The sequence below is a fragment of the Temnothorax longispinosus genome, chromosome 7, assembly GCF_030848805.1.
Source record: "Temnothorax longispinosus isolate EJ_2023e chromosome 7, Tlon_JGU_v1, whole genome shotgun sequence".
In the NCBI taxonomy this organism is placed as follows: Eukaryota; Metazoa; Arthropoda; class Insecta; order Hymenoptera; family Formicidae; genus Temnothorax; species Temnothorax longispinosus.
This window is the reverse complement of record NC_092364.1, coordinates 19,288,591-19,311,704: the sequence shown is the minus strand read 5'-3', so window position 1 is coordinate 19,311,704 and position 23,114 is coordinate 19,288,591. Positions and strand designations below refer to the sequence as shown.

The following is a 23,114-nucleotide window of genomic DNA, read 5'->3' as shown; positions in this document are numbered from 1 at the left end:
AGAGGTTTTCCCTGAGTCAATGAAGAAAGTTTCTAAAACCATATAGAAGGTTTCCAAAACTATGGAACGGACACAAACACTGAGAATAAAAAAACTTTTTATTTGAATAGCAATTTTAAAGTAAGCGCAGACAAAAGAAGAAATATTATCGAACTCTCTTCTACAATCGATTCGGCTCTAAGAGGGTCACATGTTTCCCGAGCGATGTTGATCGGTGCTCATGGCGATACGGCGACACGTACGAATTAATCGTGTTTCGTCGAACAATTATGCGGACACACGGCGACACGCGATGATACGCGCGGTGGAGCGCCGCCGGGGAAATTTCCGTGGTGCACGATTATAAACGGGACGCCAATATCCATTTTGGCCGACGTTTCGTTACTGACGCCCCCGGCACCACCGCGGCGACGCCCGGCGAATATTTCAAAACGGCTATACGGGGCCGTCTATCCTGTCTGTCGTGCCCCCTTTCTCCCATTCTCGTTTCTCCTCGCCCGTTCCTGTCGCGCTTCACGTTCGTTCGCTCCGTCCGCTTCGTCCGGGTTTCGCGAAACGGAATGACGCGCGCGTCGGCTCGGATGACAAATGTCGCGCGATTATGCGGCAAGTAGTTTCGAAAGTTTCCGCAATGACATCTGGATGTTACATGCACGTCGGTTACCACCGACGAGGCACCGCTGCCGTCTCTCTCTCTCCTCTGGGCAATAAACATTCGCGATTATCATTTATGCGCCGCGACCGCGCCGCGCGTCCCCGCTTCCGTTTCCATTGTGTTACGAAACTTCGAGCGATCTATGTGGGCGATAAAAACGTCTCTCGACGTTTTATCGCTATCAATGTCAGGTGACCTTGTCGGCTTTAAATTTGATAAAACGGAAGAGGAGAGAAAAATTGCGCGATTGCATGTACGAAATTTAGGATCCGCGATCGATGACGTACTGAAAAGATTATTTCGTCTCGGTGTGTCGAATTGAGATTAAGATAAGACGATCGTTCTATCGTAAGAGTTGAATCTCAGGCGAAAGAGAGACAATCGAATTCCATTCATATGTCATTAATTTGAAATAAGCCAATACTCCGATCAAAGTGCATGCCTTTTCTTTTTGCAAACGCAAAGCTACTTATATCCATTGATTTCTCGATGATTGACGCTCTATAGAAAAGCTGTTGATTCATTCCTCGTTATTTCCAACGAATCAGAAGTTGTGAAACGTTTTATTTCACAATAAAACCGTCTAAGTATTTAAATAGTACCCATATGAATGCTAAATATTTCGAGACATTCATCTGTAATTTATAAACATGGCAAATTAACTGCACAGTGTCGTGCTATTCATTAAATAATATCTTTACGTATCCGCGATAAATTCGCGTTCGAACGATCATTGATACAGCGAATTAAAATCTTACGACAGCAAATTTCCTTTCGCGCGCATCCATTTGCATTATAGCGACGGTATTATAATTTATTTATACAATCGCGACTTAGGATCGCCGATTACGAAAACTTTCGAAAGGATTCGTTCAACGTGACGTCGTAATTTAACCGTAGTCTCGGGAAAGAGAGATAGCGCGGAGATCTCGTGTCGATCGACACCTGCGATATTGCGCGCTTAGAACGATACCCCCGAGGAGGGAACGACGAAATTGAACGTCGCGCATGCGAGCGCGATAACGCGAATTTCATTGCTCGAATTCTCCATTGCATTGCCGGATATCGCGGGACAGCGGGAACGTTCCGCTAATAGCAATGCGCCATCGTGTAATTATTGCGCTGGTCTCGTGTGGCCGGTCGCCGGTATATAGCTTGCATAATGTAGAAGACAGCCCGGCGCATAAAATTATAAACATCAAACAATCATTAATTCAATGAAAGCACCGGTTACGGGGAATTTTAATAATAACTCACGCTGATAGCTCGCCTTACGTTACGCAAGTTTTTTTTTTATAAAAGAAGTTTAACATTCCGCTCGCGTATCGACACGAATTATTTCCTTGGAAATTCAGCAGCGTGTATGCGCCTCTATAATGATTTAATTATAACGTGCCCGAGATAAGCGGGAGAGTCTGTTTATTTTATAACTTTATTAATAATCTCGTTGCAAGTTCCTACACGAGCACGGAGTGTTTACGCGGTAATGCATAAGGGCGTAAGGATAACGAGCCGTCTCGTTCGCAGATCTTTTACACGCATAAGTATGAGTACGATCATCGTACCGGAGCGAACGGCAATGTTGAGCGTCATTTTTTTTAAAAGTGAGAGATAGGATCTCTCTATCTCTCTCTCTCTTTCTCTCTCGTTGTATCTGTCCGGTTTTAGAATTAACGTGTCGATTTATATTCAGAGGGGTAGGGAAGCTAGGAGCCGCGCCATGCGACTGCGGTCTGCGTTTTTATTCCCAATCAATAACATTTGCATCCGCGTCGGCCGGCCGAGCGGTCGAGTCACGAAATCACGTGAATGATAGCGACGCCTCGCCACGTCAGGGTCGAAAGGGTGGAGGTGCGTGGTGCTGCTCCCGGCGATCTCTCCCCCCGATTATCCAGGTAGCAACGAAGCGGTCTAGCGCGCATCTGGAAACGTAAATCTGTTTTTCGCTACCGTCTACGCATCGGCCCTGAAGATCTCACGATCCACAACCTCGACAACCGTACGCGCGCGATAAACGCTCGAAACGAGTGTTGCGTCTCGCAAAATGGAGGTCGAGGACAAAGAAGAACGTGGTATACTACGACGAGCGTGTCGCCACCGATGAAACCACCAAAGGTCGTACGGGAATTCCAGAAACGCGCATGTTTCTCAAAGCGGCACCGGCAACGGTAGGCCTACCTATCGAAAAAGAAAGGGAAAGGAAGGGAGAGAGAGAGAGAGAGAGAGAGAGAGAGAGAGAGAGAGAGAGAAGGAGAGAGACACGCGGGAAACCGCGACGACGTGTTCGAGGATTTATTAAGGAGACACCTGAATCCTCCGTCCGGAATCTCGAAGCCGTTAAAAAGATCGCCTATCCTCTCGCACCTCCGAGGCGGATCACGGGTGCACGGTGGTCGCGAATTTTATGCAGATGCCGTGAGATCGTGTAAATATCGCTAGCTAAAAGGCAACGATATTTAGAAGCGGGTCCACCCAAGGAGGAAGGGCCCAGCCGATCCCCGATCGGCCGGTTACCATCGTCCTAATGGCGATTAAACATCCTCGCGCTAATTGGCAATTATAGGGCACAGGCATCACGAGAGGACTTTATTCCTGCACGGAGGTTGTCTCTTCGTGGTTCCCTGCTTCTCTCTCTTCGATCGCCTCTTTTCGGATGCGATCGGAAAGAGAACGAAGGAGGAGATCGGCATGGTGGTAGGTGCTACAAAAGGCGCTGCCTCGTGCGACTTAAGCGACACACACACACATACACAATCTCTCTCTCTCTCTTTCTGTCTCTCCGTCGTATACCTGTCTGTTTGTGCGCGACAGGAAAGGCGAAGAGGGAGGAGGCAGAGATCGAGGATGGTCCGGACTGGAGCGGGCGCTGGTCCGAGAGGATCGAAAGAGGAGAGGGTAGCATTATAAGCGCGTCTGACCTGCGAACGCACAGGCGCGTTTGGTGTACATACACACACACACATACACACGAAATCACGTGAATGGTGACGGGGGAAGGGAGGAAGCGAGGTGACGACAGCGAAAACTAGTTTATTTGGAACGCGGCTATAAATTAGAATCAGATCGCCGCGAGATAAGAGAGCACCGGCTAACACCCGGTTCCATCCGAAAAGACGACCACCTCCCCCCTTTATCCGCCACCCTCATTCCCCATTCGCCGTCCGCCTTTCTACTCGCGTTCACGTCGTGGCATCCTACAAAGACAACGACGACAGACGTTCTCCGCAGCCGATACGTGGCAGCGTCGCCCTGGCTGGCGATTCTCTCGAGTCTTCATCACCTTGTGGCGAAACGAGGCGATGAATGATACCGAGATAATTTTTTTGCAGTTCATTTCGTCTTACCCAGCGTTCTAAAAACTTCGTGTTTAACTTTGCTTTTATTTTTTTCTTTCGCTGCGGAAATAATTAACGGTCCTGGACGTGTCAATAATATTGTTATATTTAGATATACTTTACATTGAAATATAAAAAGAGATATTCTCTCTCTACATCTCTCGATTATACGCTATCCATAGTTGGAGGCTGATCTGGCTGATGCGCATTTTCCACGCAATATCGATCCTGTCGAGCAGATTCCCGTTGCCATCGAGTACAGGTCGACGGAGAGACTCGAGAAAGGGCCGTTTTACTGGAACTACTCTCGAATCGGCGCGGGGAGGGAAATCGAGAAATGTATTTTCGCGAGGAGAGCGATTTGGCTCCTTTACGATTCCGTCGAATCAGATAATGTTCAAAGACTCGTGCTCGCACCGCGACGTTACGGATATCGCGGGAGGATTCGCCGAGAAGAATGGAGAAAGAGAATGAGGCGAGGGTAAGCCCTGGAGATGAATCCCGTATCGTTTGTAAGGAAACGGGAGAACAGCCGTTTCGACTCTCCCCCTCTCCCACATTTTATCTACGAATGCCGCGAATGAGAAGACGAAGGCTCCGGCTTCCCCCAAGACGCTTTAACGATCGCTTGCCGCCTATCGCGGACAACCGCTTTTCTATCTCTTTCCCGACTTATCGTCTCGCACGCAAGTCGTGCGCTAACGCATTCGTCCTACGATCGTTTACACGATGCACGACTCGAATTGAAATTTGATAGAACATCCGAGGAGCAACGCAGCTTTTTATCCAGAAACCTTTTGAACGACGCAATGATTTGTATACAATTTATACGCGCGATAAATTTATACGTGAATCGTTTATTTGACGCGACACACGTAATTTACGGAAAATTTACGACGACACTACTACGGCTAATGTTGGCTCCTCTTACGACGCCTTGTGGTATCCATCTTAGGGTTAAGTCCGCTATTATAGTAAGGAGATCTCGCTCGTAAGACCCAAACGCGAGACTGGACCGGAGTCGTCCGTTCGGTCACCAACGCGACAGGTTGAGGTGTGTCCAAGTGTGGTGTTCCTACACACGCGGGCGCGCACGGTAAACACATGCAGACACACGCGCGCGTACACACGTTAAAAACTTACGGCCGACTGGTGTGGTAAGAGAAAGACGCGGTTAGCCAGTGGTGATTCCATTCACTGATTGAAATCTCCGTCCATTTGTCACTGTCAAGGAGGTGGCGATAGCCTCTTTCTCCCTATTTCTCTATCTGTCTTTCTCTCTCCCTCTCTCTTTCGCCTCTCAGTGGTTGCCTCTACCACCGTGGACTACCCACACGCTACTCAATGTGTGTCCGATACCATTATTATTTCAACTCGGGTCGCTCGGCTTAACGACCAATCGACACGCCGGATATTAATTTCTTATCGATTGTTCCCGTAGTGTCTCGGCCGTGCGCGAGTTTGGCGCAACACCAGTTCGACCGGCGCGCCTTTCGCGCCGTTCGCGCAAGCGAGAATCGTTGTATCGATTTTCGTGCCGATAAGCCGGTCATGTACCGTTGCTTCGGACAACTTACCTTTTCTGCCCACCTCCCGCCCGTCCCCCGCTACCCATCTCATCGACGCTTCTTCTTTTTTTTTTACAGTCGAAAGTAAATTACGAACATCGCTCGACGTGATATTAACGTGACCGTATACTACAGACCGACGAAGAATTTTAAGTCGATTTTTCTGTAGCGGAAATTTTTCGATGTATATGTATAGTATATACGCGTGTCGTTTGCAATTGTAGGACGAGGAGCGAGATATTGTGAAAAGAGGATGGACGTACGTAAGAGAAAGAATAATATAATATTGTTACTTACTTTAGGAAAGACGACTATCGTTTTCTGGACCTCGGCACTGGCTCTTAAACCGGCGAGACGAAGCCACTACCCATCGATTGCGAACTGAAATAAAATATGTATTCTTCTTAATCCTTCCTTATAATTTTTAACGAGATTTTTTTAAATTGCGTGCACTGAATAAAGATTCATATGTTTAAATCGTGATTTAACAACGCGTTGATATTAAATGAGAGAATTAAATGACGTCGGACTGTATCTTCCACTCACCCTTTATAGAATGGTTTAAATGCGGTGGTAGCTTCCGTGGGTGGCAAGCTGGCAGTAGTTTGATGCTGATGGAGAATGGAATTCTGGCCGACCGGCGAGAAGTCCTTATGAGGTGAGCTTTGTAGTCGAGAATTGAAGGACGAAGCGCTGCTGGCCGAGCCCGAGCTCGTCGACAGATAACCACCGCCACCGGGATGATTCGCGCCGTAGGGAATATTAGGATTGCCATTAGTTGCGGCACTAGCGGCGTTGCCACCAGGACAGTAACCGCCCGGCGGTGCTTGGATCACTCCGTTCGGCGTGGCCACCTTCATATTGGGCGGTGTCTGGGGTGGAGTATCCGTGCCAACCTCTGGAAACCCCGCCGCCGCCGCCGCCGAGGAGGACGCGCTCGAACTCGAGCCCGACGATGAATTGGGGTTGTAATGGAGCTGGCCGCCGGACGAGGACGAGAGGAAACCGCCGTATCTCGCGGCAGCGCCCGAGTACGGCGCCGTCGCCGCCGCCGACGGGCTCATCCCCGCCGAGGAGGGCAGAGCGAACGAACTTCCTAAGTTTCCTCCACCTCCGCCGCCCCCACCGCCGCCGGCGCCACCTCCTGCGCCTCCTGGACCGAGCCACGGTTGTTGCGAGTGATGATGATGTCCTTGATTGGGAACATGATGCTGCTGCTGCTGCTGGGGATAATGTTGCTGATGATGCAGATGGTGATATTGCTGATGATGGGGATGCGACGGTGGCGGTGGCGTTTTACACGCCGCCGTGTCCGCTAGGGACCAGATTTTAGGTTTCGTCGCGGGGATCGGTACACCACCCGCACTACAGTCCGACTTGATTCCCTCTTCCTTCAAATGGTCCTCACCGCCATAACCTTGGTGATGATGATGATGATGTTGCATCGTGTGATGAAAGGGATGCTCGCTCCGTCGACGGTCGTCCTCAAGATCTAACTCGTCTTCATCGTCGAGGTCCTTCTCGTGCTGCAAAAGTTCTGCTTTCACGTGCCTCATTGGTTCTGGAAACAATCGAGGAGATTATATACAGACTTATTGAGAAAAAATGTGTAAAGCGTCAAAATATATAAAAGATATTATGCATGAAATATTGCTTGGCGTTCATCGAAAATGATTCGTGAAAGTGGATACATATGAAAAACGTATATAGACATTAATGATTTATAATATTCGATACGCAAAAGTGAAACGTAGAACGCGAGTCTTCGTAACGGGATTCCACCGTCATGGAGGGTCGTCGAGCGGTGGGAGAGTGCGGATATTTCCCTTACGCCCCTATACAGTTAAGCTGTAAGGGATGCTGTGAAAAAAGGGAGCGAAGCCTTCAACCACTTTGGGGCGCGAGAGATTTCAGTTTCCCTTCGGGGCAATGAGTGGGGAGGATGCGCGAGCGAATGGATAAGCGGGAGCTAGAAAGAGAGAAAGTAAACCGTATCCGTCTCCTTTTCTCCGATATCCCTGTCCCGCCGTCTCTCGGGGCACTCCACGGATCGTCCCGACCGTCTGCCAGCCAGCCAGGCAGCCACCGAGCCAAGCCAGGCAGTCAGTCAGGGGTGAGAATTTCATTAAGAGGTTCGAATGTGTCGGCAGAGGGTTTACTTGATGGGTCGTCAAGCGATAATTCCCAAGCACGAAGGGCGCGCTGCTACACTCTTGAGCGTAAGAGAGACGTAGAGAGAGATGACGAAAGAGAAAGAGAAAGAGAGAAAGAGAAAGAGAAAGAGAGAGAGAGAGAGAGAGAGAGAGAGAGAGAGAGAAGGTGAGAAAAAGAGAGTTTCGGTTTAGGGCGCACGCACCCCCTTATAAAGGGAGAACTTCTCTCTTATGGGCCAACTAAATAGATACTACCGTCGAGTCCACAAGTGGCTCTTTAACTTTTGACCCTCTTTTATCAGACGTTAATCTCGTAATCTTCGTGCCGTGCGGGCGGATTCTGCGTTTAAATTGAATAACTAAATTGTATTTGGCTTGACTTTACCCGGTCAGATCATTACTCGCGCGCGCCGCGCGAAGTTATAAGCACATAATAATTTTTCTATTCCGATGTTATATTTCGGTGATTTACAAGAGAGACCGAACTTGCCCGCGTGTCTAACTTTATGTAACAATAGTCGGGCTCCAAAAGCCCGAGAGTTTGAATATATATTCTACTTGAATACGAATATTTCAACCCTCGCCGCATAGGTGGCTGACAGTCCGTGTGACCTATCTTCCTCAGCGGCTCGGCGTAGAAATTCATGAGCGCGCGAAAAGCTCCCCTTTGAATTTCTAAAGGTCACCGGCACAGAGCGAGCGAAGGCGTGTACGTGTATATCCGTTCACATACCGAAGTGTCGATACACGTTCCTGCTATTTATATAGGAAGAAGAGAACCACGAAAATTTTAGAGGTAAAAGATCTGTGCTTTTACGCCTTTACCCGGAAGAACTGGCGCGACGAATCAATTTCCCATCGGTTCTCGTCAGTCGTTTTCAGTGCATCGTCGGAATGCTCTCCTTCGCTCGAGCCGGTCCTTTGAAATTACGCGAGCCATTGCAGGACGCGTGACGTAGCAGGATCTAGGTGTCCTGGATCAGGAGAGAGATTGAGACGACGAGAGCGGACGAGAGAGCGAGTCGAAGGAGAAGCAGAGTGAGAGTGAGAGAGAGATAGATATCCGATATTGGCCAATGTGCGGTGGGGTAATGGTGGCCATAGGAGGGTCTGTACCATTCGTCTCGCCGCGGGCGCCGATACATCACCGTACCTCGAACCAGCGTTCTCCCGTGTGTATGTATATACATTCACAATGTATGTGTGTATATGTATATGTATATGTATATGTGCGTGTATGTGTATATATATATATATATATATATATATATATATATATATATATGTATGTAAATATATATATAGAGATATATAGATATACATACATGTATATATATACATAGACTCCGTAGCACGGAGTGGATATGGTTCTACGGATGGCTACTCAGTCCGGACACCCTCTCCCTCTTGCACGCGCGCACGCATACAATTACGTGCTCCTCTCACAGATCTGTGCTCCTCGCGCGCCGTATATACACCTACACGTCCGCGGCAAGCACACGGGCAAGCAGCCCGGTCGAGCCCGGGGTGCCCAGTACCAATACCAACGGCGTCGGCCCGATTCACCGGGGGACCAAACCGAGGGCCATTAATCTCTTCGCGCGGCAACCCGCAACCCGTCACTGTGTTTACCCACATGTGAACCATTATGTCCGCCCCCGTGATGTAGAATCCGCTCCGATCCGCACCGCGTGCTCCGTTTCGCCGCGAATTTCTAACTCGCCGTTTCCGGTCGTCGCCGCGCGAAGAAATGCGCCTCGACGAGCGAATCGCCCTCGGGATACGAATATCTTCGATATCCGAATCACTATTTGGGAAACGAGTCGTGGCATTCGGGTCCTTAATGAGCATGTGCAACGGTGATTGCGGTGAATCGAGCGTCGAAACGAACCGAAATCTGCAGCCGCGTATTTTGGAGAATCGTCGGCCGTAAAAATTCACGGTTGATGGGCGACCCACAGGAGCTCTCGAGGAACGACAGGTACGCGGGCGACAAGGCTAAAAGCCCTATCATCGATCTCTCTCTCGGTCGAAGCACAGAGCGAAGATATATTTGGAAGGTATCCAGGAACGGTACATGAGAATTTTTTTTTCGAAAAGATTCAGGCAATCTTTAGAAACAACTGACGACCGCCCGTATTGAAGTCGTAAGTCCGGACTCATTGTGAGCGAAATACATACTTGAGCAATACGAGAAACGCCAGCTGATAGGTATTCGATATCGGGGAAACTAGTCACGCGAGGAAAACACGCCATCGACATTCCGAAGTCAAAGAGATCGGCTCGCCTTGCTCGCGCCGGACCTACCTTCGAGAAACGATTCCAGCTCCGGCCGACGGAGCTTCTCGTAATATTGATAATAATCAGACGTTTCTAACAATAGAAATTCTCTCATAGCACCAACGACGAATTATACTGCGAATATTATACTGCGCCGCCGCAATTTCTCTCTTTTTCTCTCGAAGACTGTCTCTCGAAGCAGACGCTGCTGGCTAGCCGTTTTGAATATTATTATTACTCTCCCAGCATTTTTTTCTGCAGCGACGTTAGCAGACACGCCCCTCGTTTCATTTCACTTCGTACTTCGCAGTCCTGTTAGCGACGCAAACTAAGATTTCGCGTGTTAACGTCAGCACGCCTCGCGACTACGAGCAATTTTCTAAATCGTTCTCGCAGATATAGCGACGTGAAAACGTGACGGCTCGTATCTGGAGGCAGCGTCTCACTGAATAATGAATTCTGACTCGCTGTCGGGCAACGGATATCATGCGTGGAAAGGAAAAAAGGCTTACCGGTATCGTCGAGGCCCCGCCTCGCCTCTTCGCCGACCCGGTCGCTCCTGTTGTCCGACGCGAGATCGTCCTTTTCCTTATTATCCTCAGAATCGGTGAGCACCGCGTCGTCATCGTCGTCCGTCTTGTTCTTCGGTTCCCAGGTCATCTTGTTCTCCTTTTTGAGACGTCTCCGCGCGTTCGCGAACCAAGTTGAGACTTGGGTCAGCGTCATCTTTGTGATGATAGCTAGCATAATCTTCTCGCCTTTCGTCGGATACGGGTTCTTCTTGTGTTCGTTCAGCCAAGCCTTCAAGGTTGCCGTCGACTCCCTCGTGGCATTCTTCCGCCGCGCGGCCAGGTCGTACCCAGCGCCATACCTGAAAAAGACAACGAAAAAGACAGCTTACAATGAGACGTCTTCTGAGAGAGAGAGAGAGAGAGAGATATTCTTTAAAAATTCCGTTACACTTGAGTAAGCAGCAGCTTGTAAACAGGAAGTGCGATATGAAGGAAACCGATAAAGAGCTCAGAATACTGTAGAAGATATTTTTGCACGTCCGTCACTTTATTTCCATTATCAGTTGACCGCTAATTAATTAATACATGTGTGTGTATATAAATATTACAATCTAACACACATCTATTTTTTTTGTAAATCACACCAAGATTAGTAGTCGCATCTCGCTAATAAACGTCAAATGCATTATTAACGATTGAGTAATCGCCGTTAAGCAAGGTTCGCCTGCCAGAAGGTAACTATTGTTCCATATTTGTCGAAACGGGCCACTCCACTCGAGAAGTGGTATCGTGTCGAGGGTGCGAATTCCCCGCAGATTTTGGCAAGTCCGAAGTGCTCTGCACGAGCCCTCGGCTTTCCTAGATCCGTGCCTCTTTCTCTTTCTTTCTCGCATTATTTCTCTTTCTCTCTCTCTTTCCCTCCACCTCTCCCTCCCTTTCTCTTTCTCTCCACCTTGCTGAACATTAAACCCCTCTGGGATAGGGGGGGCGGCATCCTACTGGGTCGAGGGTGATACTCCGGCAAATATATACGGGGAATAAACCCCCAGCGGCGGCGTGATTCCATCGTGCACCCCCGGCACTCACTCGCCGTAATGGCGATTCGATCGATCCCCTCTCGCACACCCCCTCTCGCTCGGTCGCTCAGTCTCGTCTACTCCTCTCGCCTCTCTCTTCCATTCCTCCCCTCGTTCTCCCTTACGAAGAACCCGATGTGCGAGTATGTTATAGGTGGGTACTGTTATATACTAAAATACCTATCGACGATCCATCGGCTGTGAAACGATGGAAGAGGCACAGTGGTTCACGATAGCGGCGATGGTGGTGGTTAGTAACAATGTTTTGCCTCGAGCGGAACGCATCCTGACGAGATACCTGCTGCTGTTGCTCGTCAGACTAGGGATAAATGAAAATTTCGTAGTATCGACGTCGAGTGGCAAACGACAATTGAAAGATATTGATAATAATCGATAAATTTTCGGAATAACATTCCTAATGATTTATGAAAATTTTACAAATGTGAAAAATAATACAGATTTAAGCAAATATACTCTAGATAAATGATGATCAACCCGTGTTACTCGATTTACGATGCGGCGATTTTCCCTGACGTTGCGTATAGAAATAATCGTCGATCGCAGACCCTTTATTTTTGTTGTGGCGATTGAGAACGCTGTTAAAAATAACCTCGTTGTCAGGTCTCCATTTCCACTTTATGTAATCGAATTAGACGAGCGCGCGACGGGCGGCGCGGCGCGGCGGTCGGATTGGAGAAATCGTTTTGACACACACGCGGGAAGGAAGTCGAAGAGCGAGAAAGAGAAAAGCGGAAATCGTGGTAAGTCGAATAAACGACGAATTATTAGGTTCCCGCTTTCACTCAACGAGCACAAGGCTGCGCAACCCCCTCCCTCATACACTTCCCTCCGATTACCACTGCGATCCGCATCCGAGATTACCGAGATGACCGCATCGATGGGGATAGAAACGGCAATCCGCAGGAGGCTGACTCGAAGAAGGTGGAGGACGTTTCACCCTCTATTAAACTCCCTCGTACAAGGGAAAGGCGGCCGCCGGGATACGTCGCCAGTAAAACGAGCCTCTCCTCGACTTCCACCTTCCACGTTTCTTTCTTTTCTTTCTCCTTTTTTTTCTCCGCTCTCCTCAGGCCGCGTTCCTCCTGCTGCTACCGCAAGAAAGCGGCCATGTCCTCGAAGGACTCCTATCGATTTCGATAGGCTTCCGCGTTCGCCGTTGAAGCAGTTGCGACCATATGGCGGCATTCGCGAAAGACGAAACAATAAAACGCACTGTATTACGGTGAAAAATTGTTTATTCTATTGCGGATATATCTTTCTTTCACGAAGCAGGACAGAGAAAAAGGTCTCAAATATTTTTTAAATTATCAGCGTTACGAAGCATCATATAACAGTTGTCCATATGTCCATGCCGGTACGATTAAACAATGTTAAAAAGGAGAAAGTTAATAAATTCGCGGAGGAAGATAACAGTCCGCGTTTCGAAACGGGGACTCGTCAGAAATCGACAGCGGACGATACAAGAGCTTGCAGATATAATCAAAGTTCGCCCCCTTCGTTAATATGCGTAATTTCGACTGCCTCCCACATGCCGGGGCCGCGCCGGCGCTGCGCCGCGCAATTATCTACATACACAACGAGTCCGCATCGGCATTTACATACTAAGTGTACCGTTGCGTGCCGGGAGAGAATCGCTCGGATGCGATCGCGTCTTGTATATGCGACGATGCAGATGCGACGACGAATGGAAGCAAAGTAAAAACTTGGCGAATGCGCAACGACCAGTCCAATCTTCCTTCCTCCTTGCAGCATATCTCAACGCGGCTGGTTCGGGAAAAAAATCCTGCCGTTATTCGCGAGTCGCGATGTTCACGATGATACGGAAACACTGATATGTGATACGAGTTTTGTTGTAAATTAAAGTTTTGTTGTGAATTAAAGAGGCGCAAGCAGAGGTCCAATAAGATAGAAAAGAAGAAAGATGTTTACGTTGCGTCTTGCGAGCATCGCGATTTTCGTGACACATATTACTTGAAACGGAAATGGCAAGTATGCGTAATAGGCGTGCTTAAGTTTTTATAAATATGAAGTTTACATATTCTGAAGGATTGTAAACACGAAGCCGGATGTATAAAGATCTAAGTGTTGTGCTCATAATGCGAGAGATCATGGACTAGTAGATTGCGAGTGAATGGCGCTATCTGCTATCATAAAATTCTCCGACACGCTCTTATCGTCTCTTTGTCGATTTATCGTCTTTGTCATATACTAAAGTAAAATCGTGCGACGCACGTCCTTGAAAAGCACAACGTAGATTTTTAACGTGTAATCAATAAACATACAAATATAAAATGTATCTCGATGTACGTGTGCATTTCAATAGTTAATCCGAACTGGCATATTTTGAGTGACTTATTTAAAAATATCCTCGACAATTTAAAAATATCTTTAAACCGACGCTAACGGTAACAAATAGGAACGAATATATTTCTTATTGTCAGTCAATCGCTCGTCAAAAGGCTGATAATCAAATGTTGACGTTATGCGATATTGGATTCGGCAAATGGATTTCGCGCAATAACAAAATGAACTCTCAGTTGTCACATCACTGTATTTCTGCGTAGGTTGGAGATCAACGTCAATTTAGAAGGTGCACCGTTCGTGGGAGTGAAAGGACGGAGAGAGGCGTATCACATATGCGAGACGAAATTGTCGACAGACTCAGGGGGAGGTGGAGGTCGAAATAGGATCGAAACGGTAGGAATTCCTTCTCTAAGGGGGATAATAACGATGCGAAAGGGTGCATAGAGGAGCGCGTAATGCTAGACACTGGCAGCACTCGAGCGACTCATTAGAGGCTTTGCATATGGTAGCGTCAACCTCGAAAGGTTAACCAATATTGGCAGAACGCGCGTAATTACGTCCTCCAGCCTGATATAACCGTGTGTATATGTATATGTGTGTGTGTATGTATGTGTGTTTATATATATATATATATATATATATATATATATATATATATATAAGCTTCAATAGTTACGCCCGGGTTCGGATGTGCAAACGTTTCCACCCAGCCAATCTACTACATCTCTCTCTCTCTCTCTCTCTCTCTCTCTCTCTCTCTCTCTCTCTCTCTCTCTCTCTCTCTCTCTCTCTCTCTCTCTCTCACTCTCGCTCTCACTCTCGCTCTCGCACACATACACCCTCTCTTCTATGCAATCGCGTATAGCTTACGGCTGCGTTTGCTCTGTACTGCTATCGACAAGATCCGCCCCCTGTACTCGCGCAATCGCTGCGTCCTACGATAGACCGATATGTCTAATCATCAACTTTGCAGCCTTTTCCTTACACATTAGGACAAGACCGGATAGACAGCGACAGAGAGTATAGCAACCAGTTCGATAATCAGAGAAATTATGGAACTGTACTATATGCGAGTAACCTCGATGCTCGATTTTTGTTTTAAACGAATTGTAACACGGAGAGAATCTTGGTGGAAAATTTTTTTACCTTGTCGGTCAATAAAACGCGCACGTTCTCGCGTACGTGGTCTACACGCCGACATGTCGAGCGATTTTTCTAGTATTAGATACCGTTTCAGGCAGCTCCAGATGATAGAAAAGAGATAGATAGAAAGGAACGCGAATAAGTAACCGGTTACGGGAAATCAAAGGTAATCATCAAAGAGAAAAAGACCGCGCGTTTCTATGATCCCAACGCAATGTCTATAAGTGATCGTTGATAGTAAAAAGCGGTATCTCCCGATCGGGTTAAAATTAAGATAGTATCATTGCAGCATTCGCTGACACTGTATCCTATCTTTTAATGGATAAAAAGAGCGGCAGTACAATTATAGAGCTTCGTGAAATATGCAAGATTTCCTGTATAATGATCTAAATATATAGAAAGAAAAGAAATTTTATTCCATATAATATATATTTCTTATATTATGTATATTATGTTAACGTTTCGCGTTATTCAAAGCTACACGACAATTGTCTTTAATATTTAAATTTACATTTAGTAATAATTTAAATTACTATATTGTTTTATCGTACAAAGAGCAAGCAGACATACTCATCTATCATTCAGTAACAAATAACAAAGCAGTATAAGATTCGCGAGATTGTGCAACGGCGCGAATGAAGGAAAACGGAGGAATCAATCAATTTACGCGAAGACAACAGAAAAAAAGAGACACTTCGGAATCGAAGTGTCCCCAAAGGAACCCTTTCGCGGAGCCAGTAAACGACATATTTCTCATTTCCTGTAATCAGAGCGTTCGCGTCGGAGCGTTTCAATCGAGCCGCTTCAATTTACACCCTCGGGCCTCGCGCGGGATACCCCCTTCTTGTATCATACAGCACAATCCGCAACTTTCAACGCTGCCTAAAACAATAGCGGCCCGACGGTGTCGAAAGTGACGGGGGCACGTAGTAACCTGTTAAGGGAAGAGAGCGACCGGGGCGGAGATGAGGGAGAAGCGAGCGAGAGAGCGGCCGTCGTATTATTAAGCAAGTAAATTAATAGAGGCTTGTCCAGGAGAGGTGGTGAGAGAGCGAAGCAGTAAGGGCGCTGAATTCCACGATAAACAATGCCTACCGTCGGAGTTTCTCTGGTAGGCGCCGCCACCGCCACCGCCACCGCCGCCGCCGCCGAGCACATGCAGACTATACAACCACCCCGAAGGGGTGGCTCGGGAAGAGGAAGGGAGAAGTCTCCCGTTGCGTGAGTCACAGCGCGCTTGCCTATTCCTGAACGTCGAGCATGAACGTACGTGTACGTGTGTGTATGTGTGTGTGTTCGCCAGGCGGACACGAGGGTTGCTAAGCGAAGCAAGTAAAGCACCTGTGGGAGCCGACTCGTTCGGAGGATACGGAGGTGGCCGAGGAAGTAGTCGAAAGGGAGTAGACGAGTACGCGAGAGAGTGCGGGAGGAACGGGTGGGAAGAAGAGAGGGAGAGATAGAGAGGGATTTAGAGCCAAGGAGGGAAAGAGATACAGACGGGGATAGAGCGAGAGAGAAAGCACGCGGAGCCCGAGAGTAGAGTGGTGAGTAAAGCAGAGAAAGGCCTGGCGTACGAGCGAGCCAACCCCGGGGAGGAAGCCAATCAATAAACTCACTCACTCACTCGCTCTCCTACGGAGAGAGACCTACTGCTCCTCTCCCTACGCTCGCGATGTGGCGATATATGTAGCTGTGTATATGTGTACGCGTGTATGCTAGTGTGTACGTATGTACACACGTCCAACCTGGAAGCCTCCATTATATACGCCCACTCGGCTGCCTACAGCCATTTTGTAGCCGTCCGTCGTGTTTGGCCTAACTCGAACGCCCGGTACCTTCAACCCCTTCGAGTTCGACAGAATTCGGAAATCGCGGCAACTACTTCGGCCGAATGTCACGCCGATCGATGACGATTATGTCAGACGCTACCGTATTAATGTAGATACACTCGATCAACTTGTGCAGGCGAGCTATCTTCTGTTTATCTTCGCGATTAAACGAGATTAAAGATGGACGTTTAAGTCGGATGAATATCTGGCGCGTCATACATCCGTATTAACGTAAAAGTTACTCTACAGTCTCTGTCGCCGGCTACAGTCTCTGTCGAACAGCGCTGCGGCTCTCATCTCGCCGATACGACTAGCGCGATTTTAACGGTCCATACACCACAAACGGTGTGCTTCTCCAGGTGCACGACCAAGGGGGAGATATTACGGATTCGCGATAACGATAACCGCCGTCGCGCAGAAACGTTTCCAACGGAATATACGTGGCAAGTACGACGGAATCGTGACTCTTGTTTTAATGGCGGCGCGCGGAGGTAACAGGACAGAGGGGGGTGAGAGGGGAGCTCGGCGCTCTCTTTCTCTCTCCCTCTCTCTTTCGGTAGTAGTTTAATCTAATGGAGCCGAGAGACCATGAAACCTGGCGATAAACTTACCCGTAGGCGGCCAGGGTTGGATCGTAAGGGTAGTAACCCGTGGCGGCAGGTTGAAGGGCGGCCGTGCCCCAGGCAGCACCCATGTCCGCCGTCATGCCCATCCCCGTCGCGTCCTTCAGCCCGTACGGATTACCCTGCAAGAGCAGAGTGCATGATAAGCGCTAATTTATTTAGAGTATACGTCGCTGCATCGCGCATATAAATTCTCCTACAATGTAAACATGCTATCGACATGATATCTTTCTATCGCGACGTTAAAATTAAAAAAAGAAACGACACGATATCGATCGCGCGCGCGCGATATCGATCCTCGCGTGACACGAGCGATTCAGGAAACTATACCGATCCATTATAGTTAATGCTGCAGATTATGTTCTGCATGCTGAGGGAGATTATCGCAAGCCTGTCTAGAAATCCTTTAGAGGTTCAATCCAATCCATCTCAATTTTCGCTGATAGACTGGAAAGCCACAAGAAGTCGTAGCGATCGTATAAATACTCGTATAATATTTGATCTGAATACACGGTGTGCGGTTTGTAGTTTTGAAGAGATTATATACGAGCAGAATAAATGTCTCTGAAAGAAATCTTTCAATCATCTTTTACTCTCATCTGATTATTCCGACGGATTAAGAGGCGAATGAAAGGTGGCCGAGGAGTTTAACCAAGTACCCCTAAGACATAATCGCGGACAGACGTTATAGTCGGTATATAATATTGTCACACGATGCATTGCGAAGGCATGCAGTACAGGGCGAGCGAAGAGTTGGGGGTTTCGGACATGAGATATGAGAGGAAAGAGTGGAAAAGAGAACGCGAGAAAGAGAGAGAGGAGCGCAGGTGAGAAAAGAGAGGGAACGTGGCGGCACGTTACGCGGCTAATGGTAGCACAATGGGGGATATTATTAGTGCAGCGGCTTAGGAGTGGTTTCTTTGGCGCCATGGAGTTTCGTGTTACATCTAGTCGTCGTCGTCGTCGTCGTCGTCGTCGCCGTGTCTTCATCGTCGTCGGCGTTCACCTTCTTAATTCTCCGCTCGCCCCTACCCCTTCGATTTTCGAAGGCCCTAACGGGTGTCCTTGGTTCTCCCTCTCGCCTTTCTTTCGCCTTGCTCTCGGTCCTTAGTCCCACCTCGCCGTGAGTCTCCCTCTTCAGGGAGTCCAGGGCACACGTGTTAGTATGTGTGTGTGTGTGTGTGTGTGTGTGTGTGTACGTATCTTCGTCTTTATTTCTCTTCTTTTCAGAAGCGGCTTTAATGGCGAACTGCGGGTGGTCCGACGTCGACGCTTTGGACTATTGTTACGACTGTGCACAGTCACACAGGGTCACCGGTCGCCGGTTTAACCGATTATACGAGCACGCCTGTATTAAGGTAGCAATAATCGTTGTGTTGCGCCCCAAATCTTGCGACGTATGCGGCGCATTAGGGGGCGCGACAGCGAGGTGGCTCTAACTTGATATCCTGTGTCGCTGTGGGCTCGACACAGTCCATCAAGTTAATGCAATAGCGCCTATAATTGTCTCCTATACGGGGTGCTTTAAAAGTGCAGATCCGTATATATTCTATGACAAAATACTTTTTTATTCTCTATCCGCGTGCTACTCTATTCGATACAAAAATGTACGTAATTTGAAATTATGCATTGATTTCATGTCGATTGTCTTGTGAACAACAATTGATGCAATTTCTAGATATAATTTAAAATGATGTCGCTTAAAATTTTCAAGTAATATTTATTTATATATTTATTCGTACGATATGAATAACGTTTACTGTGTTTTATATTTCCTTTTTTAATAAGTTACTTTGTACATTGTAAGTCTTATAGAATTCTTATAGGGCATTTTCGACAATCCATCGCGTCACCCTTCATTCAATGCTAATTTGATTCTTATTATATTATAATGCCCGTCGAATCGGTCCGACGAGTTGCATCGTCAGTAGCACGTGCTTCCTGCTTAACTATCCGATGAAAAAGATCAAAGGAAGAAACGCAAACGAAGAAAAAGAAAAACAAACAGTGAGCACGATGAAAAATATAAAAAAACATGGAAATTATGAAATAAAATATACATATTTATATCTTCCGTAGCTATTTATATAATATAAGAAACGTTTGTTTCTCTCTCTCTCTCTCTCTCTCTCGCTTTTAGTTACGTAATTAAAATATATTATTAAAATATATTTGTTTTGTACAATTTCTTCAAGAGATTATATAATAATATAATCATTAAAGAAATATTTTTTTCTCTTAATATTCGAACGCTTTGTCGCTTGAACCATAACGCTCGCGACGCAAAGCGGGAGCGACTTTTTTAATAGGGCAAGCTTCTCACTCAACGTTCCTCTTTCATTTTTTTGATAAACGAATATCGTCTATATGAATAAACAATACCACCTATGTGACATTTTTCTGCAAATGCACTTTTTGGCTTTGATTGTTCCGCACACTCATTCTATAGATTTTTTGTCCCAGATATATTATTTACAGATGTTTCAATGTTCATTCAAGAAGGTACACAGACAGTTGTTGTATATTTCACATTTGGCACAGTTTTTTGTCTCCTGAAAATTTTACTAATTGTCACATAGTCGGTATTGTTCATTCATTGACGATATCATCTCGATATGAACAAAAAGGACAATGCAACTCATTGTCAAAATACTCAAAATTCTCAGCAGTCGGACGCTTATGGCATTCCGGAATACACCCTGTCCTATCGTTCGTCACCCAACTGCTGACAGTGAAGGTCGCGTGCGCCAAATTACGCCACGGCGTTGAAATTCCACGAACGATTGACCGGCCGGACTGCAATTTATGCCGATAAAGATGCAAAACTATGACGCGCGTCCCGCCGTCTCGCGCGACAAATGGCATTCTTGGGGTTTCGGATGGCCAGGATTAAACCAATACGCGCGAGGGAGGATCCCTTCGTCTTTCGGCTCATCAGTCTCAATTACAACGGAACTCACCGGCGCGATCGACTATGTGCAGAATGATAACCGCATAACAACACTGTCAACAATGATTATTATCTATATACTCTAGTGTACTTCAATACACGTACAACTGCTTCAATGCTTCTTCAATGTTGTGCGAACGCTATCAAAAATTTTCCATTCTTGTACGCGATCTTTTATAGAAACTGACGAGGGTGATCGACGAGAGAATTTGAAAATTACGAACTGGTGAAGAAATCATGAGTCGAAATATCGCATTCGTAAATTGATAAATTCGTAAATATAAGGATTCTGCAATAATTTCACGCAATTTCTGATGTATTACTCGCGGATGTACAACGCGCACTAAACGCACGTTGCACGTGGCAATATTGCACGCCAGCCGCGTTTAAGTGCCAATTATAAAAGCGTAACAATCTACGATTAAGAAAGCTACGCGTGTTACGCTTTTCAATGGGCCGTAAAATAACACACGATACCGCGAATCGAAACGTTACGACTTTCGTATTGCGGCAGACATACGTGCTTCTTCTCCACAACCGCGTAATATTGCTATTGATACTAACGCCGTTCAATGAATATCCAAGTTTCATACGTTTGGCATCACGCTGTCGCTCTTATTAATATTGCAGAATAGCGAGCATTTTCATTATCAATCAGGTGGCTTGATATTCCGTCAAAACGAGCACCAAGAAAAAAACCGACAAGTATTCAATTTGCTACTTTTACGTTATTGGTATTATGCGCATTCTCGATAAGATAAATTTCTATTTCGCGAAAAAAATATAGTCAACTATTCGACAGTTTGCAGAAATATTTACGGATATCTATCTTGGCAGAATCTCTCACGCAGTATTAACGATACATAAAAAATTCTCACTGTGTTAAGGTGACAGTGTCTGAAATACAACTGTTCTGTACCACAGACAATTTGAATGAAGCGCAAAACATCAAGAGAATACACAAAGAGAAACATCATTCAAAGCGCGAGACGCCGTGTGCGGCGGCATTCCCGAGGAAAATGTCGCCAGAGCGAATCTCTCTCGGAATCCGTTACGCCGACCGTCGCTATGTGAAATAAGACGAATCCGTCGGCTGATGAGAAGAGGTTTCCGTCTACCGTTGCTCCCCTATCTCGCGCAGCTACGTCCTCCTCTCGTCGTCCTTTCTCGCGTTCGCGCACTCCCGCCGCCGCGGTATCCCCCGTGGCTCCCGTCCCTGTTTCATGGCATCCCGCGTATTGATTCTATAAACTCGTTCGCGAGAGCGATGAGAGCACTCTCCTCTCCCTACTTCCCCATCCTTTCGGTGTCCGCCTCTTCCCTTCCTTCATCGCCAATTCGTTTGACGGAGACGATCTCGTTTAGCGCATCCGCACGATAAGCGAGATTCGCGAATGTCATATGCGGAATATATTTCTGTGCAGGAATTTTATTTATGAATAAAAAAAAGGAGGGAAAAAACATCGACGGTCTCTCGCCTCAGAAAAGGCATTTCGAAGGCATTTCCGTGCTTGATATATCAATATATATGTCAAAAGAGATGTATAATTCAGAATAGAGATGTACGTTAATCATTTGCTATTTTAATTTGAATTGATTAATTTTCTAAGATGGAACTATGTAACACATTCCTGTGTCACTACGAATCGATATTATCGACAGTCTCTCAGTTTTTCAGCTAATTCCGCGACAAATATTCAGATCTAATGATAGATCTGTAAAATATTGAACTTATGAACTAGCGTGTATACATGCAATCTGGCCAAGCATGTTTAATTAAATATGTTAACCTCGTGATATTATTATCACGTGAAGCTGACTGAAATGATACGGCAAATTTTAATGAGTAGTAAATCCCGATATCCATGTTAAATTGCAGATTATAGACTGCGCTGTGATATACGGCAGTCTAAGTTAATTTGCAAAATAGGTATATCAAATCGATATTCGATACGACACAATTCTTATAAGAATACAAAATTGCAGGACATATCGCATGATTTGTCCGCGCTCTGCTGTTCAGATAAAGGTCTGTGTCGGTATCAGCGTTTATCTGACCAGAGCATGCACTGATTACGCGGCAACATCAAAAAGCCGATAGCTTTTTCAGTCGTACAAATATCGCGCGACTCGTGAAAATGAAAATGTGCTGTAGAGATAGAGATAGCTATACGTATTATCTGATTATACAAGGTAATGACACATTTACGGCACACGTCAATGGCACGCCGTCCCGTGCCATTACAGAAATTGCCGTTACAGATTGATTATATACCGTACATAATGCCGTTATTAAAAGTTAATTTTAACGATAATTGCGCTTTCATGTGAAAGTAGCATTCCCTTGACAGGCATCTTTTTTTTTGCCTTTTTACCGAATTATGACGATTCCATCTACAGTTCGTAAATGCATGATATGTGTAAGTCCAACCGCGTTGCGCCGATGAGAGATCGCCGTTTACACGCGATTTATAAAATTGCATCTGCAAATTTACATTGCTAATTCAACGTATGAAGAATGAGACGTGTCTCCTGGATGGCAAATGCACGTTCGCTGAATTTCACTCGAGATAAGCCCCATCTACAAATTACACGCGATGAATTGCAGCGGATATAAATCCTCGCGCCGTCAAATCGCGGCGTGAAACGGAACAATTTCCGACTA

At 46.5% G+C, this 23,114-nt stretch overlaps 2 protein-coding genes across 3 annotated transcripts in view; both read right to left on the bottom strand.

Moving 5' to 3' along the window:
- Positions 1 to 23,114, bottom strand: part of LOC139815609 (homeobox protein caupolican) — a 59,852-nt gene that overhangs the window by 4,719 nt on the left and 32,019 nt on the right. For both annotated transcript variants that reach the window (XM_071782626.1, XM_071782627.1), the window contains exons 3-6: positions 17,488 to 17,621; positions 10,504 to 10,862; positions 6,105 to 7,119; positions 5,856 to 5,939 (exon numbers count right to left, since the gene is read on the bottom strand). In XM_071782626.1, coding sequence (XP_071638727.1) covers positions 5,900 to 5,939; positions 6,105 to 7,119; positions 10,504 to 10,862; positions 17,488 to 17,621 — 1,548 coding nt within the window. In that variant the 3' untranslated portion in view covers positions 5,856 to 5,899. The remainder of the gene's footprint in view (positions 1 to 5,855; positions 5,940 to 6,104; positions 7,120 to 10,503; positions 10,863 to 17,487; positions 17,622 to 23,114) is intronic.
- The window catches only part of LOC139815606 (uncharacterized), a 294,108-nt gene that overhangs the window by 241,300 nt on the left and 29,694 nt on the right, over positions 1 to 23,114 (bottom strand). The gene's annotated exons all lie outside the window — the stretch shown is intronic.